This window comes from Bombina bombina, chromosome 3 (genome assembly GCF_027579735.1).
Source record: "Bombina bombina isolate aBomBom1 chromosome 3, aBomBom1.pri, whole genome shotgun sequence".
NCBI classification, from domain to species: domain Eukaryota; kingdom Metazoa; phylum Chordata; class Amphibia; order Anura; family Bombinatoridae; genus Bombina; species Bombina bombina.
Window position 1 is genome coordinate 960,723,987 of NC_069501.1, and position 15,528 is coordinate 960,739,514.

General features: G+C 35.1%; 1 protein-coding gene across 1 annotated transcript in view; it reads left to right on the forward strand.

Moving 5' to 3' along the window:
* The window catches only part of LRCH1 (leucine rich repeats and calponin homology domain containing 1), a 476,896-nt gene that overhangs the window by 351,878 nt on the left and 109,490 nt on the right, over nucleotides 1-15,528 (forward strand). Inside the window, exons 12-15 of the mRNA XM_053708012.1 lie at nucleotides 658-741; nucleotides 833-869; nucleotides 2,575-2,622; nucleotides 5,196-5,265. Of these exons, the coding sequence (XP_053563987.1) occupies nucleotides 658-741; nucleotides 833-869; nucleotides 2,575-2,622; nucleotides 5,196-5,265 (239 nt within the window). The remainder of the gene's footprint in view (nucleotides 1-657; nucleotides 742-832; nucleotides 870-2,574; nucleotides 2,623-5,195; nucleotides 5,266-15,528) is intronic.

Genomic DNA, 15,528 nt, shown 5'->3' on the forward strand with positions numbered 1-15,528 from the left:
TCATATCCGCCTGCACATTGTTAAATCGGCCCCATAGTGTCATATAAACATTGTTGCAAACACCACTTCCAAATGGCTAAAGACACATGCACACCTAGGAATACTCTTTAACAAAGGATCTCAAGAGATCCCATATAGTTATATGCAAGTCCATTTAAATTTACAAACCCCAAACAAAATCACTTTGCACATGTAAAAAATCAACTTGCACATTTATTCCAATGAATTGGAAAAGACCCCCTGTTCTTTAGAATAGTGGTTGATTTAAAGGGATAGGAAAGTCCAAATTAAACTCACAAAAATCATATAGAGCATGCAATTTTAAGACACTTTTAAAATCAGTTCTATTTTCAAATGTGCTTAGTTCTCTTTGTATCCATTGTTGAAAATGAATAAGCACATATCATACTCTAATGGTAGTTAGTTTGTGATTGGTGCCTGCATACATTTGTCTCTTGTGATTGGCTATTTGGCTAATTAGATATGTTCCGCTAGCTGCCAGTAGTACAATGCTGTTTGATTAAAAAAAAAAAAAAGTAAATTTGAAAGTTGTTTAAAATTGTATGTTCTTTCCAAATTATGAAGGAAATATTGGGGGTTTCCTGTACCTTTTTAAATTTCTCATGTACAATCTAACAATTTACCTATTTGTTTCAGGCTAAGCATGGGCATTGAAGACAATACACATTTGTACGACTTGGAAACCACCTCTGACTCTGATCTGACCACATCTACAGTAAAGTGTGTTTATCTGCCTTTTAAGACATATTCTATTTCATATTTTAAAGTGACTGTATTAGTCCTGTTCATAACAGATTATGTTTTCTTGCAGTGGGCAGGTAAAGCTACAGATGTCACCAGTATTTCAGGTGATTTTTCTAAAGATTGTTTGTTTTGGGTTTTTTCAAAAAACGCCTTTCTATATTAAAGGAACAGTAACACTTTGAGGTTTTGATATGAATGTTTAAATATAATTATGTGGTAAAATAATTTTGCTATATAGCATTTATTTTACCTCCTTTTCCTGTAATTTAAAGAGATGTGAAAGTCTAAATTCAATGTTCATTAATAAGAGCATGCAATTTTAGATGACTCTAATGTGATTTTGTTATCAAATTTACTTTAGTCTCTTGGTATCCTTTGCTGAAAAGATACCTTAATAGGTTCAGGAGCAGCAATACACTACTGGAAGCAAGATAATAATTGGTGAATATGTACGTATGCCTTTTGTCATTGGCTCACCAGATGTGCTCAGCTAGGTCCTTTGCAGGAGTTAATCACAAAGTTATATGCAAGCAATAGTGCGATAATAAACTGCTCTAACACTTTCTTTTTTGGACTATGTATTTTTAAGTCTGAACTGACGGGACATATGGCAGGTTTCACAAACGTAACCCTGCCACATACACTATATGGCCAAAAGTATGTGGATACCTGCCCATCACACTCATATGAGCTTGTGAGCTTGTTTGACATCTTATTCCAAAACCATTAACATGGAGTTGCCACCCTTTTGCAGCTATAATAGCCGGGAAGGCATTCCAATAGAATTTGTGGTGTGTCTGCATTCCAATTCATCCTAAAGGTGTTCAATGGTGTTAAGGTCAGGGCTTTGTGCAGACCATTTTAGTTCCTCCACACCAAACTCCTCAAACCATGTCTTCATGGACGTCACTTTGTGCAAAAGGGCACAGTCATGCTGTAACATTTAGCCACCAATCAGCAAGCGCTACCCAGGTACTAAACCAAAAAATGGTTCGGCTCCTAAACTTACATTACTGCTTTTCAAATAAAGATACAAAGAGAACAAAGAAAATTTGATAATAGTTGCTTAAAATTGCATCCTCTAAATCATGAAATAAAATGTTTTCGTTGCATATCCCTTTAATGCAAGACATACAATTCTTACTACAAGGAGTTTACTGTCCTTTTAAAAATATAAACCCCCGCATTTTTACAGTTAAAGGGACATTCCGGTCAAATTTTAAATGCACATAGATGAATTACATCTTTGAATAGAAACATATTTGCAATATACATGTATTGGCAAAAATGCTTCTAGTTAAAGATATGACTGTTTTAGTGTTAACATTTTTCTCTGCATGTGCATGTGAAGCATAGCTAGGTATTTCCCAGTGCACAAGCATTTTACATACTGCAGCTGCTCAGAGTGCCAGTGGGGCTTGTATCATGCCAGCAATTAACAAAGTGATTCATTACTAAATGGTACAAGCACCTTAGACTGGTGCATATTTAAATACACTTTTGAAAAAGCTATAGCTTTAATTAGAAGCATTTTTTTTACATAGCAAATTTTACATAGCTAATAAATTTCATCAGACCTGGTAGCCAGTTCAAACGTAACTGTCTAGCTTGTGACCGCCATATACTATGTCTTGCTAATAATAAGGTCATAGTTTAAACTACCTTAACCCTACTTGTACTCCATATCTTTTTTAAATGCAACTATCCCCTAATATTTACTTTCTTTTATAGACATAATAACTATAGTAAGCATATGTTATATATATGCAAATAAACTAAACCAGTTTAAAAATTCCTTTCATTATACAGAACAAACCGTCGATTGAGACTACAGGTCCTCAATATTCACATGAAGAGGTGGGTTATTTTTTTTTTTTAATTTTTATGCTTTTAATGTACCTAAGGTTACTCATTTTATGTCATAAGTAAATTAATTTGTATGTGATGGGTATAAATACACCTCTAAATAAAATAATTATTATATGCAATACTGAAACTATTGGAAAAGAATGCTCACTTTAACCACAAATACATTAAGATCTCACAATGTCAAGATTGATTAACATGCAAAAACAAATAACTTAAAAGAATCGTAATATATATATATATATATATTATTATTACTTATTATTATACTCAAAGTTATATAGGTAACGACATAAGGGTATGTGAGTACTGTTTTTTGTTTAGAATTTTGTGGCATTACAATATGCACCCACAAAGAAGATGGTTATTTTACACCTAACAATGCAACCAAATTTTGAAAAGTAAACAAATTTTTATTAGGTTGGCTAATTTAAAAAATAAACATAAAGCATACTTTATCAATAATATATAAGCTACTGCAAAATCAGAAATCTTTAACTTTGTTTAGAGCTGGAAAAATATTTAATGATTGAATAAAGTTAAAACAAAAATGGCATTCGACTTAAAAAAATAAAAATAATAATAATTTACTGCAAACCAGATTTATAGAAATACGCATTAGGGTTTTAGAAGGATGGTACAGAACACCTAAACAAATTAAAAATAGGTTCTCAGATGATATTGCTTACTGTTGGAGACAATGTGATCAGTTGGGAATGCTGTGACATATTTGGTGGTATTATCCAGTTATGTTTTCTGGACAAATATTTTCAAATTAATAAAATACATTAAAGGCAAATCATTTTATGGACCCATTTGTTTTGTTAATAAACCTACCACCAAATGTGACATTAAAAAAGGAAGCCTAACAGTGTAAGTATGTGCTAAATCACTGAAGCAATCTAAACTATGTGTCAGTTGTGTCATTTTTCGTAATATGAAATGCAGTGGTGTTTATTAATAACTGTTAGAAAATACACACTTGCTTGTCATGCAGTCAGTAACATGTGCAGCAGACACCAACTCTCATAAGCACTAATGCTAAGATCTTTTTTGATATACTTTCTTATTATCACATATCAAAATGAATTTCCAGTCCAGGGGTCAAGTCCTACAAAAAAATTGTGGTAACTCACCAAGACTTCCATCCTTCCTCACAATTGATATATATATATATATATATATATATACACATACACACATACGCATGCACACACACACTGTATTTATATGTATACAATCTATACACTTTGGTTAATAAAAGCAAATTAAACCCAATGAAGGGTTGAATGGTTGCCTTTGGACCTGAGAATCCTCCTCTGTCACATAGTCTTACCCTTTTAAGGTGCAATAGTCCTAATTCTAGGGGAATAGGGGAGCTAAATAACCCCAGAGCAAACCACACTGAAATGTAAGCACCATGTGTAATAAAAGCTAATAAAGATAATATTCATAACAGGGGTGATAACACAGCAGGACTGCTTACATTTAGTGTATTTTAGGAAGTGTTACTGGTTACTGCCCATTACTAGAGGTTCTCACTATCCCTCTAGACTGTGCTCCAGGTCCTCCCACCAGCAGCATCAGTGTTTACTGTTTCTGTTTTCTGTCCAGAGGGAACTTAGTTCCTCCTGCAAAAATAGTGCAGGAACTCTGTTCCCATGCGTTCCCGCTCGACTTCACCCCTGAGTTCATTTCAGTCCATGGCTAAGGAGATATCAATTTAATTTGCAAGACCGCAATGGTACTTGATGATTGATATGGGACATTAAGGCTTTTGAAACATTTGCTCTTTCTTTTTGAGTGGGTAAGGGTGGTGGTATTGTAAGATATGGTAATCAACCCACTGATTTTTACTTAAAACAAAACCTGCATCCAATGCTATAGTGATTACAACAAGTGTAGAATCACCTTGTGTGTAAAGGAGCGTTCCTGGGCCATTAATATTGGGAGTTTTGTAATCCTGGTATGGGTTAATGTTATAGTTAAAGGGTAAACAAACAAATAACTCAACAACAAAGTAACCTGGAGAGGACATAACATGATATCATAACAGCTTCTAGTACAAGTTATTGACAAAACTCACATGCTTGCTATAAAAACAATTGTTGTCATTTAAACATATCTATATCCAGTTGTGGAATATATCACTATAGTTTACAACGCCAGGAAAAAAGTAACCGGTTACTTACTGTTAAATATAACTCTATGAAATTCTTACTTATTTCAGACTAGTGGACTAATGGTAATTTTCATCCTGTCTATATCCATGTATAGCTATAAATCCCTGTAATGCTGCTTGTGTGAAGCCCAAACACAAAAACCTTATCTAAACAATTAACTGAGATCAAAAGTCTGCATAGAATTACTAATATCGCCACAAATAGGATCACATTTTTATTCCTGTTGGAGAATGTGTTGCTTTTTTTTTTATGTTACATATAATAAAATACATTTAATATTATCCATTATTCTGTTGCTCAGTTGTAGCTACTGCACATACATAAATGTAGTGGTCTAACTATACAAGTGTTATTTAAACAAATCTTTATTGTTACTCACAGACAGCAGACAGCACACCTACAATGTCACCAGAACACAGCACAACAGCTTTTGGCCTTAAACTTCGATCAGGTATGTATTTTAGCAAACAGTTATATTTATGTACATGCGAAACTAAAGCGGTTAGGTGAACTATAAATGGTCGATGATAGCAATCTGTACTAATGTAAGAGTAAAATATATATAGTAATGTCATTGAAATATTGTGAATCTAATGCTAGTATAATTAACTTGTTTAAGATATATCTCATTAATAATTTGTGTGATAATTATAGTTTCATTTTTACTTGCCTGATCTACCTTCGAACAGATAATTGGGGGTGTTTTAAGCTACTTGCAATCATAAATGTGTCTGTCTTCTGGATATAATGGCATTAATTGATATTTTAAAATGACTGTTATACAGATTGCATAAATTATGCCTTTTTTTATGTCTGTTTGGATTTTCAAACATTTACAGCAAATTACAAACCTTGGTCCCCATTCCAGTTTATCAAATTTTTGTACAAATTACATCAAACGATTATTTAAAGGGTTTTTCATAGTCAAAGCCATTCTAGTCCATTAAAACTTCAGTAAATAGAACGAGTAAACAGGGCACTGGTAATAACATGGGCAAAAAGTCAAATCTAGACTGGTGCTTAAGTAAAGATATTATTAGTTAGAAGAAAAGAAGGAAAAAATATACTTAGTTATCACTCTTGCCACAAGATTAACGGTGTAACAAAACCAAGAGTCACATCGCCAAGAACTCTGCCAAAGTATTATCATTAATATCAACATCAGTGTCAGATAAACTGTTTTATTAGCAGTGTCAAAAACACAAAATGATTATTCTTATTACTATAAAAGATAAGTTACAAAACAAACATGGAATAATATTATTTCCTGGCATAACACTCTAAGACCATAGTCCATAAGAAGTGTAACAGAAAGGTAATGCTTGGGCCACCAAAAGTATCAAAAAGCTAGAGCCCCAAACTAAAGAAAAAATACAAAGTGGCTAAATTAGGGAGGCTCCAGATCTCATACAATACTGTTCTAGTGCTGCCGATGCAGAGTCCTTGGAGAGTATTAGGTGGTATCCTCGCCGATGTAATGCTCCGTATAATGCTCAGTGGTGTAGCTGCTCCATAAAAGACAATGCACTAACACATCCAAGTGCTGGAAAGTTGAGCGAAAACGCTCACGAGATTCTGTAGAAGTTCTGGTTATTACCACGTCTCATAACCACTAGCTGTGATCAGTAGAGCTGTGTGGAAGTACTCCTGCCCCTCGGTTGCTTGGTATTGTAGCGGCTCACCCCGCTCTTAGCCAGCAACAATTAGGGGAGGGCTCACATTGACACCATATTACCGGAGCTAGTGGTTATGAGACGTGGTAATAACCAGAACTTCTAAAGAATCTCGTGAGCATTTTCGCTCAACTTTCCAGCACTTGGATGTGTTAGTGGACTATGGACTATGGTCTTAGAGTGTTATGCCAGGAAATAATATTATTCCATGTTTTGTAACTTATTTTTTATCAGCTAGATTACGAGTTTTGAGCGCTGTAGAGAAATTAACGAATGCAACAAAAGTTAGTTATTTAATTTTTTTTTTACAAGTTCTCAAACATACGCCTTTTGTGTGCTATATGGTTGCGTTGAGCTCCATACCGCACACAATCAGATCGCTGCTGAGACGTGCTCGTGCACGATTTCCCCATAGACATCAATGGGGAGAGCCGGCAAAAAAAAACAAGTAACACCTGCGATCGCGGAAACAAAAGTTCCGTAACGCAGCCCCATTGATGTCTATGGGGAAATGAAAATAGTGTTTAAACCTAACACCCTAACACAAACCCTACGTCTAAACACCCCTAATCTGCTGCCCCCAACATCGCCAACACCTGCTTACAGTTATTAACCCCTAATCTTTCGCTCCCGATATCGCTGCCACTATACTACATTTATTAACCCCTAAACCGCCAGCCCCCCACATTGCAACAAGCTTAATTAAACTATATTAACCCCTAAACCTAACCCTAACGTAACCCTAACACCCCCTAACTTTAACATAATACAAATATAACTAAATTAACCCCTAAACCTAACCCCCCCTAACTTTAACATAATTACATTAGATCTAAATTAAATTTACAATTATTAACTAAATAATTTCTATTTAAAACTAAATACATACTTGCCTGTAAAATAAAACCTAAGCTAGCTACAATATAATTAATAGTTATATTGTAGCTAGCTTAGGTTTTATTTTTATTTCACAGGTAAGTTTGCATTTATGTTAACTAGACAGAATAGTTAGTAAATAGTTATTAACTATATACTAACTACCTAGTTCAAATAAATACATAAATTACCTGTGAAATTAAAACCTAACCTGCCTTACACTAAAACCTAACATTACCAAAAATAAAAAAAAACTACCATTACAAAAAATAAAAAAAACTATCATTACAAAAAAAAAACTATGAAATTATCAACAACAACAAAAGATTAATCCTTTTCTAATACCCTTAAAAAAACACCCAAAAATAAAAAATCCTACTCTAGAATAAACTACCAAGGGCCTTTTGGGGGGCCCTTAAAATGGCCTTTTGTAGGGCATTGCCTCAAGATAACCAGCATTTTTACTTTAAAAAGAATACAAACACCCCCTAACACTATACAAACCCCCAGCCCCCAAACTACAAAGGGCCTTTTGGGGGGCCCTTAAAAGGGCCTTTTGTAGGCCATTGCCCTGAGATAAACAGCTCTTTTACTTTAAAAAAAACCACCCCCTAAAAATATACATTACACAAAATAACAAACAAATTATAAAAAATAAAAAAGAATTACACCTAATCTAATAGACCTATCAAAATAATTCAAAATAATTTAAATTAGTCAATAGAATGAGAGCTGCTTAAATCCTATTGGCTGATTTGAATAGCCAATAGGATTTTAGCAGCCTTTATTCCAATTGGCTGATTCAAATCTTTCAGCCAATAGGAATGCAAGGGACGCCATCTTGGATGACGTCACTTGCGTTGAAGTTCTAGTTTACGGCAGAGACCGTATGAAGAGGATGTTCCGCGCCAGATCATCAGGATGGACCCGCACCGGCTGGATGAAGACTTTTTGCCTCTTGGATGAAGACTTCGCCAGCTGGATGATGATAGAAGAGGCTGTCTGGATGAAGGCTTCTTGTCGCATGGATGAGGACTGCGCCGGCTGGATGGATCCTTCAAGCGGGACTTCAACAATTGTAAGTGGATCGTCTTAGGGTTAGTGTTTTTTTAAGGGTTTTTTGGGTGGGTTTTTTTTTGTTTAGGGTCTGGGCAGTAAAAGAGCTAAATGCCCTTTTAAGGGCAATGCCCATACAAATGCCATTTTCAGGGCAATGGTTAGCTTAGGTTATTTTAGAGTTAGGGTTTTTATTTGGGGGGGTTGGTTGTGGGGGTGGTGGGTTTTACTGTTGGGGGGGTGTTTGAATTTTTTTCCAAGTAAAAGAGCTGATATCTTTGGGCAATGCCCCACAAAGGGCCCTTTTATGGCCATTGGTAGGTTATTGTTGGCTAGGGTTTTTTTTTATTTTGGGTGGGCTTTTTTATTTTGATAGGGCTATTAGATTAGGTGTAATTTTATTTTTGATTGTTATTTTTCGTAATTTAGTGTCTGTTTTTATTTGTAATTTAGTTTGTTTTTATTTTTTGTAGGTAGATACTTTTTGTTAGGATTTTTTATTGGTAGTTTAGTTTTATTTATTTGGTAGTTAGTTTAATTTTAGTTTAATAATTATAATAGTTTAATTGTTAGTTTAAAATTATTTTTTTTAATTTGACAGGTAAGTTTTTTTTTTATTTAAGCTAGGGAAATTGTAATTTTAATATAAGGTTAGGGGGGCGTTAGGTTTAGAGGTTATTAGTTTAAATTAGTTGATTTCGATGTGGGGGGGCTTTTGGTTTCGTGGCCGGACTTTTGGCCGACTGACACTTGGCCGACGGACATTTGGCCGAAACACAAGTGGCTGTCACATAACAGTCCGGCCACGAGATAGATTTGATAGATAAATAGATAGATTTGATAGATAGATAGTTTCCCAGACAGAGAATTACAAAACGTGCGGCCTAGGACCCATGGTAAGGTTCTCAGAGGCAGTTGCGGCGCCCGAGGCTGTGATTAGAACAGAGCACTCTGGAACGTATCTGCCCTCGGCCGAAATCGGAACATTCTTTAGCTTTCTGTCTGTCGGCCAAATGTCCGTCTGCCAAATGTCCTTCTGCCAAATGTCTTTCTGCATTTTGTCAGAGCACCTTTTGGTTTAGGGGTTAATAGTTTATTTTAGTATATTTCGTTGTGGGGGGCTTGAGGTTTAGAGTTAATAGGTTTATTATAGCGGTGGTGTGGGGGGACGGCAGATTAGGGGTTAATAATATTTAAAGGGACAGTCAAGGCCAAAAAAAACTTTTATTTTTCAAATAGGGAATGTAATTTTAAACAACTTTCAAATTTACTTTTATTTTATTTTATATTTAATTTTGCATTGTTCTCTTGGTATTCTAGTTGAGAGCAAACCTAGGAAGGCTCATATGATAATTTCTAAGCCCTTGAAGGCCGCCTCTAATCACATGCTTTTGTATTTGCTTTTCACAACAGGGGAGAGTAGTTCAGGTAAACCATATAGATAGCATTGTGATCACGCCCGTGGGTTGTGGCAGACACTGCACTAATTGGCTAAAATGCAAGTCAATAGATAATAACTAAAAGTCATGTGATATGGGGCGGTCAGGAGATGCTTAGATACAAGATAGTCACAGCAGTAAAAAGTGTATTAATATAAATGTGTTGGTTATGCAAAACTGGGGAATGGGTAATAAAGGAATTATCTATCTTTTTAAACAACAAAAATTCTGGTGTTGACTGTCCCTTTAAATAGTGTTTTTGATGCGGGAGGGCGGCGGTTTAGGGATTAATAAATGTAGTATAGTGGTGACGATGTCAGGGAGCAGCGGAATAGGGGTTAATAAAATTTTTAAGTGGCAGCGATATTGGGAGCGGCAGATTAAGGGTTAATAAATGTATTATAGTTTTTGCGATGCGGGAGGGCCTCGGTTTAGGGGTTAATAGGTAGTTTATGGGTGCTTAGTGTACTTTGTAGCAGTTTAGTTATGAGTTTTATGTTACAGCTTTGTAACGTAAAACTCATAACTACTGACTTTAGATGGCGGCACGGATCTTGTGGTTTTAGGCTGTAATGCTCACTTTTTAGCCTCACCGCAAAACTCGTAATAGCAGCGCTATGGGAATCCCATGAAAATAAATTTTTACGTGTGCGGGACTGACGTTGCGGTACAGGCTAAAAGGTGCACGGTACACCTATACCTACAAGACTTATAATAGCTGCGGTGCTGTTTTAACGCTGAAAATACCATATTTTCAGCATTACAAGCCGCAACGCAAAACTTGTAATCTAGCTGAATATCTTTACTTAAGCACCGGTTTAGATTTGACTTTTTGCTCACGTCTAACCATTAGATAAACCTTACTATCCCACTAATCACAGGCTTTTGAAAATCATTTATGACTTAGGCCCCAATATTCAAATAAAGGGCACTGATCTGCAAAGTGCCCACGAGTGGAGATGTGTCTCCCATAGGATATAATAGGGATTGCAACTTCTTCTGCACTATCAGCAGAGTGCAGCGGAGCAAAGTGTTCCTACACAGCACAGTGCTCACTGAAACAAAAACACTTTTCTGTGTAGGAACACTTCAAATAATACATACTTAACCTAACTGTAACTAAACCTACACTACCTGCCTCACACAGGTTACTCCCCTGGAACGCCCAGCTAACACCTTTTTCTATACCTAACTAATAAAGACAAAAAAAACTTCCTATTAAAGCTATAGGAGGTATGTCGATACTTTTTTATACAATGTTTAAATAAAATGCATGTTCTTGTATAATGCATATAAATTTAAGCATTGTATAGATTTTAAAAAAAAAATTACATTATTTTTAACATTAATATATAATTTAAAATATATAATTATTTTTTAAGAGACGGTTCTTTAAAAAAAAAAGTATAACTTTTGCACAGTTAAACAAATGCCGTTATGTAAAAATGAAAATTTTCAGCTACTGACTGATAATATAATGATATATTTTAAATTATATAGATTAATGTTTAAAATAATAAAAAGCGCAACAAAATCTTTAAAATCTATACTATACTTTAAATAATATGTACTATACAGGAAAATGCATATCATTTAAACATTGTTTGTAAATGTAATGCTACTCTAAACTATTAACCCCTTACGCATCTTCACCCCCAGCGCACTGAACTATTGTTCGTTCCTTCTCTTTCTGTAACCAGTTTTAAAATGACATACAGCTCATGTGTAAAACATGCAACTTTCTTCTGCTGCACATGTTATTGATATTGGTGTGTTTGAGGCATTTTACAAGACAGAACTGTCTTGTAATTACTAGGTACTTATTGTCTCTTTAATGAAATATTATTGCTTAATCATAACTGAATTGCTATCTCATTTCAAGCTTAAAGGGATGATGAACCTACATTTTTTTTAGAGCATGACATTTTAAGCAACTTTCTAATTTACTCCTATTATCACATTTTCTTCGTTCTCTTGCTATCTTTATTTTAAAAGCAGGAATGTAAATCTTAGCAGCCAGACCATTTTAGGTTCAGCACCATGGATAGCACTTGCTTATTGGAGGCTTACATTTACCCACCAATAAGCAAGCATAATCCAGGTTCTCAACCAAAAATCGGCTGGCTCCTATGCATCACATTCCTACTTTTTATATAAAGATAGCAAGAGAATGGAGAAAAATTGATAATAGGAGTAAATTAGAAAGTTGCTTAAAATTGCGTGCTCTATCTGAATCATAACATAAATAATTGGGGTTTAGTGTTCTTTAAACAGCAAGTAGCCATGTTTTTTTTTCATGTTGGAGACATTTTAGTATTTTGCCTTCCCCCTTGCTGAAAACAAAAAATTAGGAGAAACTTACCTTAATTTTCAATGACTTCTTAGGTATAGACTTATCATGATTGCATTTGGGCAGGTTCATAAGTAGAGAATCTGTCCGCCTGCAAAGTCACATGTGATGCTGCATCACGTAGCGAACTGTAACTGTGCAATGCTGCCCCCCGCTCTCACATAACTGGGGGAAAGGTCAATCCTGAGTGAGCGAGTGTTGGGGTTATTGATCTCGCAACTTCGGAGGAGACAAAAGAAGCCGTTTCTGCTTCTTGCATTTGTAACTGCAGGCTCACTGATGTCAGCCTGCTCTGCATAGTCTCAAAAGCTGCAAATGCAGTTTAATACATTTACCCTATAATGTGTGTGCTCTGCCATACAGCTCGACATATCTTAAAGGGACAGCGCATCATAAACTATCCCTCCTATAATGTGTTCCCAATGATCCATTTTCACTGCTGGTGTATATTAAATTGTTTATTTATTTTGCCTGATGAAACCACAACCTACACTAAAAATGTTAATACTGCAGTACTGGCTTTAGCTAAACTATGCGAACAAGAGGTGGGGAGTTGGAGAGAGAGGCCAGCTCATTTGAAAGACTGTTTGTGCAGCTGCTTTGAATACAATAGATTTTACAATGTTACAGAAATGTGTTAAATCTTCCTTTAAAGTAAACATTCCTATTCAGCTTATGTTTATATATTGCTACAAATACTTTTTTTTTTCATTTAAGGAAATATTTCTAATTGGTACATATGATCTTTCTTTAAATGCATTCTACCTATTATATATCTAGCTAGTCACTATGTACTACATTTTCTTCATAAACGCAGCTGCATTAATTACTTTTGGGAATTCAGAACCTGGCCACCAGGAGGAGGCAGACACCTCAGCCAAAGGCTTAAATATCCCTCCCTCTTTCCCCAGTCATTCTTTGCCTTTTTTAAAAGTTTTTTTCTGGGCTTCGGACGAAGCTGGGTTTTGTGGAGTAGAGGTTTTTAGGCCCGGTGCCCTAAGAATGGGCCACCTTTTCTACCCTCCCATTTTAGCATTCAGTGTCCTCTATATCTTGGGTATTGGTTCCCAAAAGTAATGAATGCAGCTATGGACTCTTTCCGTTTATGAAGAAAAACTTAAATTATGCTTACCTGATGATTTTCTTTTCTTCAGACGGAAAGAGTCCACAGCTCCCCGCCCGTAATTTTTCTGGGGGGAGTCTGTTATTTTTGTTCTTCTGGCACCTTTCCACCCTGATATTTCTTCTACTGTTCCTTGTCCCTCGGCAGAATGACTGGTGGATGAGGAAAGTGGGGGAGGTATTTAAGCCTTTGGCTGGGGTGTCTTTGCCTCCTCCTGGTGGCCAGGTTCTGAATTCCAAAAAGTAATGAATGCAGCTGTGGACTCTTTCCGTCTGAACAGAAAATGATCAGGTAAGCATAATTTAAGTATTTTTATTCATACTACCCCAAACTAATTAGTCTGTGGATTTAGTTGACCTGCAGAGGTTTTATAAATCCAATATCAGTCAGTATATATTCTCAGTTTGGAGGAAAATATCCCTCATTGAACAGTGCTTTTCACTGACATGGAGTTTAGATGGGAAACATGACTGGACAATATGAAGGCATAATCTTTAGGAGGAATGACATTGATGCAGATTTTTGGTGCCTATAATATGGCAATGCTTTTTTCTAAATGTTTTTTTACATGAAATTTGCAAAAATCATGTTATCCAGTAAAGGGATTAAAATAATTGTGCGTTTTTATGTATAGTAATTCCTTTATATGAAGTTCAAGTAAATAAATAAATATATTAATTCAAAACTAGAACCTAACATTTATTTTTTATGGTTATAATTTGCTATCTGTGTGTATTGTTAACTAATCTACAATTGTTTAAGGTAAAAGGTTATTTTCTTATACTGACATGTTGTGTATAAATAAGTGTCCTATGTAAAGCAATACTTTTATTTTACATTATTTTTTTAAAGAGAATGTAAATACCTTGAGATTTTAATATAAAATATTTAATTATGCATAGAAAAAAAAGCTTTGCAATATACTTTCATTATTTATTTTGCCCTGAAACTTGTATTTTCTAATTCTCAAAACTATAGACTTAGCAGTGCTAAAGCTGATTATATCTTTCCCTAATTGGGTTCAACTGAAAACAAATGCAAAACAATGTACTTTATAGTAACACTATTACAGAAAAAAATAAAAACATTTTTTTATCCAAAATAAAAAAATGTAAACATAAACTAATACCCCTATAAAAATAAACCCCCCTCCCCCCAAATAAAAACACCCCCTAATCTAATACTAAACTACCAAAAGGGCTCTTTTACCTATAAAAAAATACTAAATCCTTTTTTTTTTTTAGTGTTAGGTTTTTTTATTTTGGGGGTTAGGTGGGTGGGGGTATTTACTTTTAGTGGGGGACTTAGTATTTTTTAGCGGTAAAGGAGATTTTTAACTTGGGGCAATGCCCTACAAAAGGCCCTTTTAAAAGCTATGGTAGTTTGGATTAGGGGGTGTTTTTATTTTGGGGGGGCTTTTTTATTTTTATAGGGATTAGGTATAAAAAAATTTTTTATAATTTTATTTTTTTCTGTAATGTTAGACTTTATTATTTTTTGTAATTTGTTATTTTAGTAATAATTGGGGTTCATTTAGAGAGGTGTTAGGTTAGGGGGCTAAGTAATTAAATTGGTTATTTGCATTGTGGGGGGTTGGCGGTATAGAGGTTAATACATTAGGGTTATTGTGATGTGGGGGTTTGGCGGTTTAGGGGTTAATTAGGGTTATTGCAATGTGGGGGTTTGGTGGTTTAGAGGTTAATAGGTTAAATAGGTTTATTGCGATATGGGTTTTTTGCGGTTTAGGGGTTAATTGTGATGTGGTTAAGTGGTTAATATTTTAATTATGTTATTTGCGGATTAGGGGTTAATTACTTTATTGTTTTGCGATGTGGGAGTTGCCGGTTTAGGTGTTTGTTATACTTCGTGCGGAAGGTGAAAAATGGCAGGGCAGTGAAAGAATTCACCTTCGCTGCATCCAGGTGGATTCTTTTGGCTGTGCACACAGGCAGCCCACATTCTTTTGGCTACCTCGTGCAACCAACATTCCTTTGAGGATGCGTGCGCAACTGGCGACACCAACGGACGCGTTACAAACGCGATTATAGTATAGTTTATGACAGTGACTACCCTTTCTGTCTGCAAACTGAAGCCCAGATGTTCTCTTCCAGATAAGGCAAATGGTGGGTGGAATTGGAATTGCAGCAAACAAGATGTTAATTAAATCTTTAGAATTGGTTAATATTTTTTATTCTAT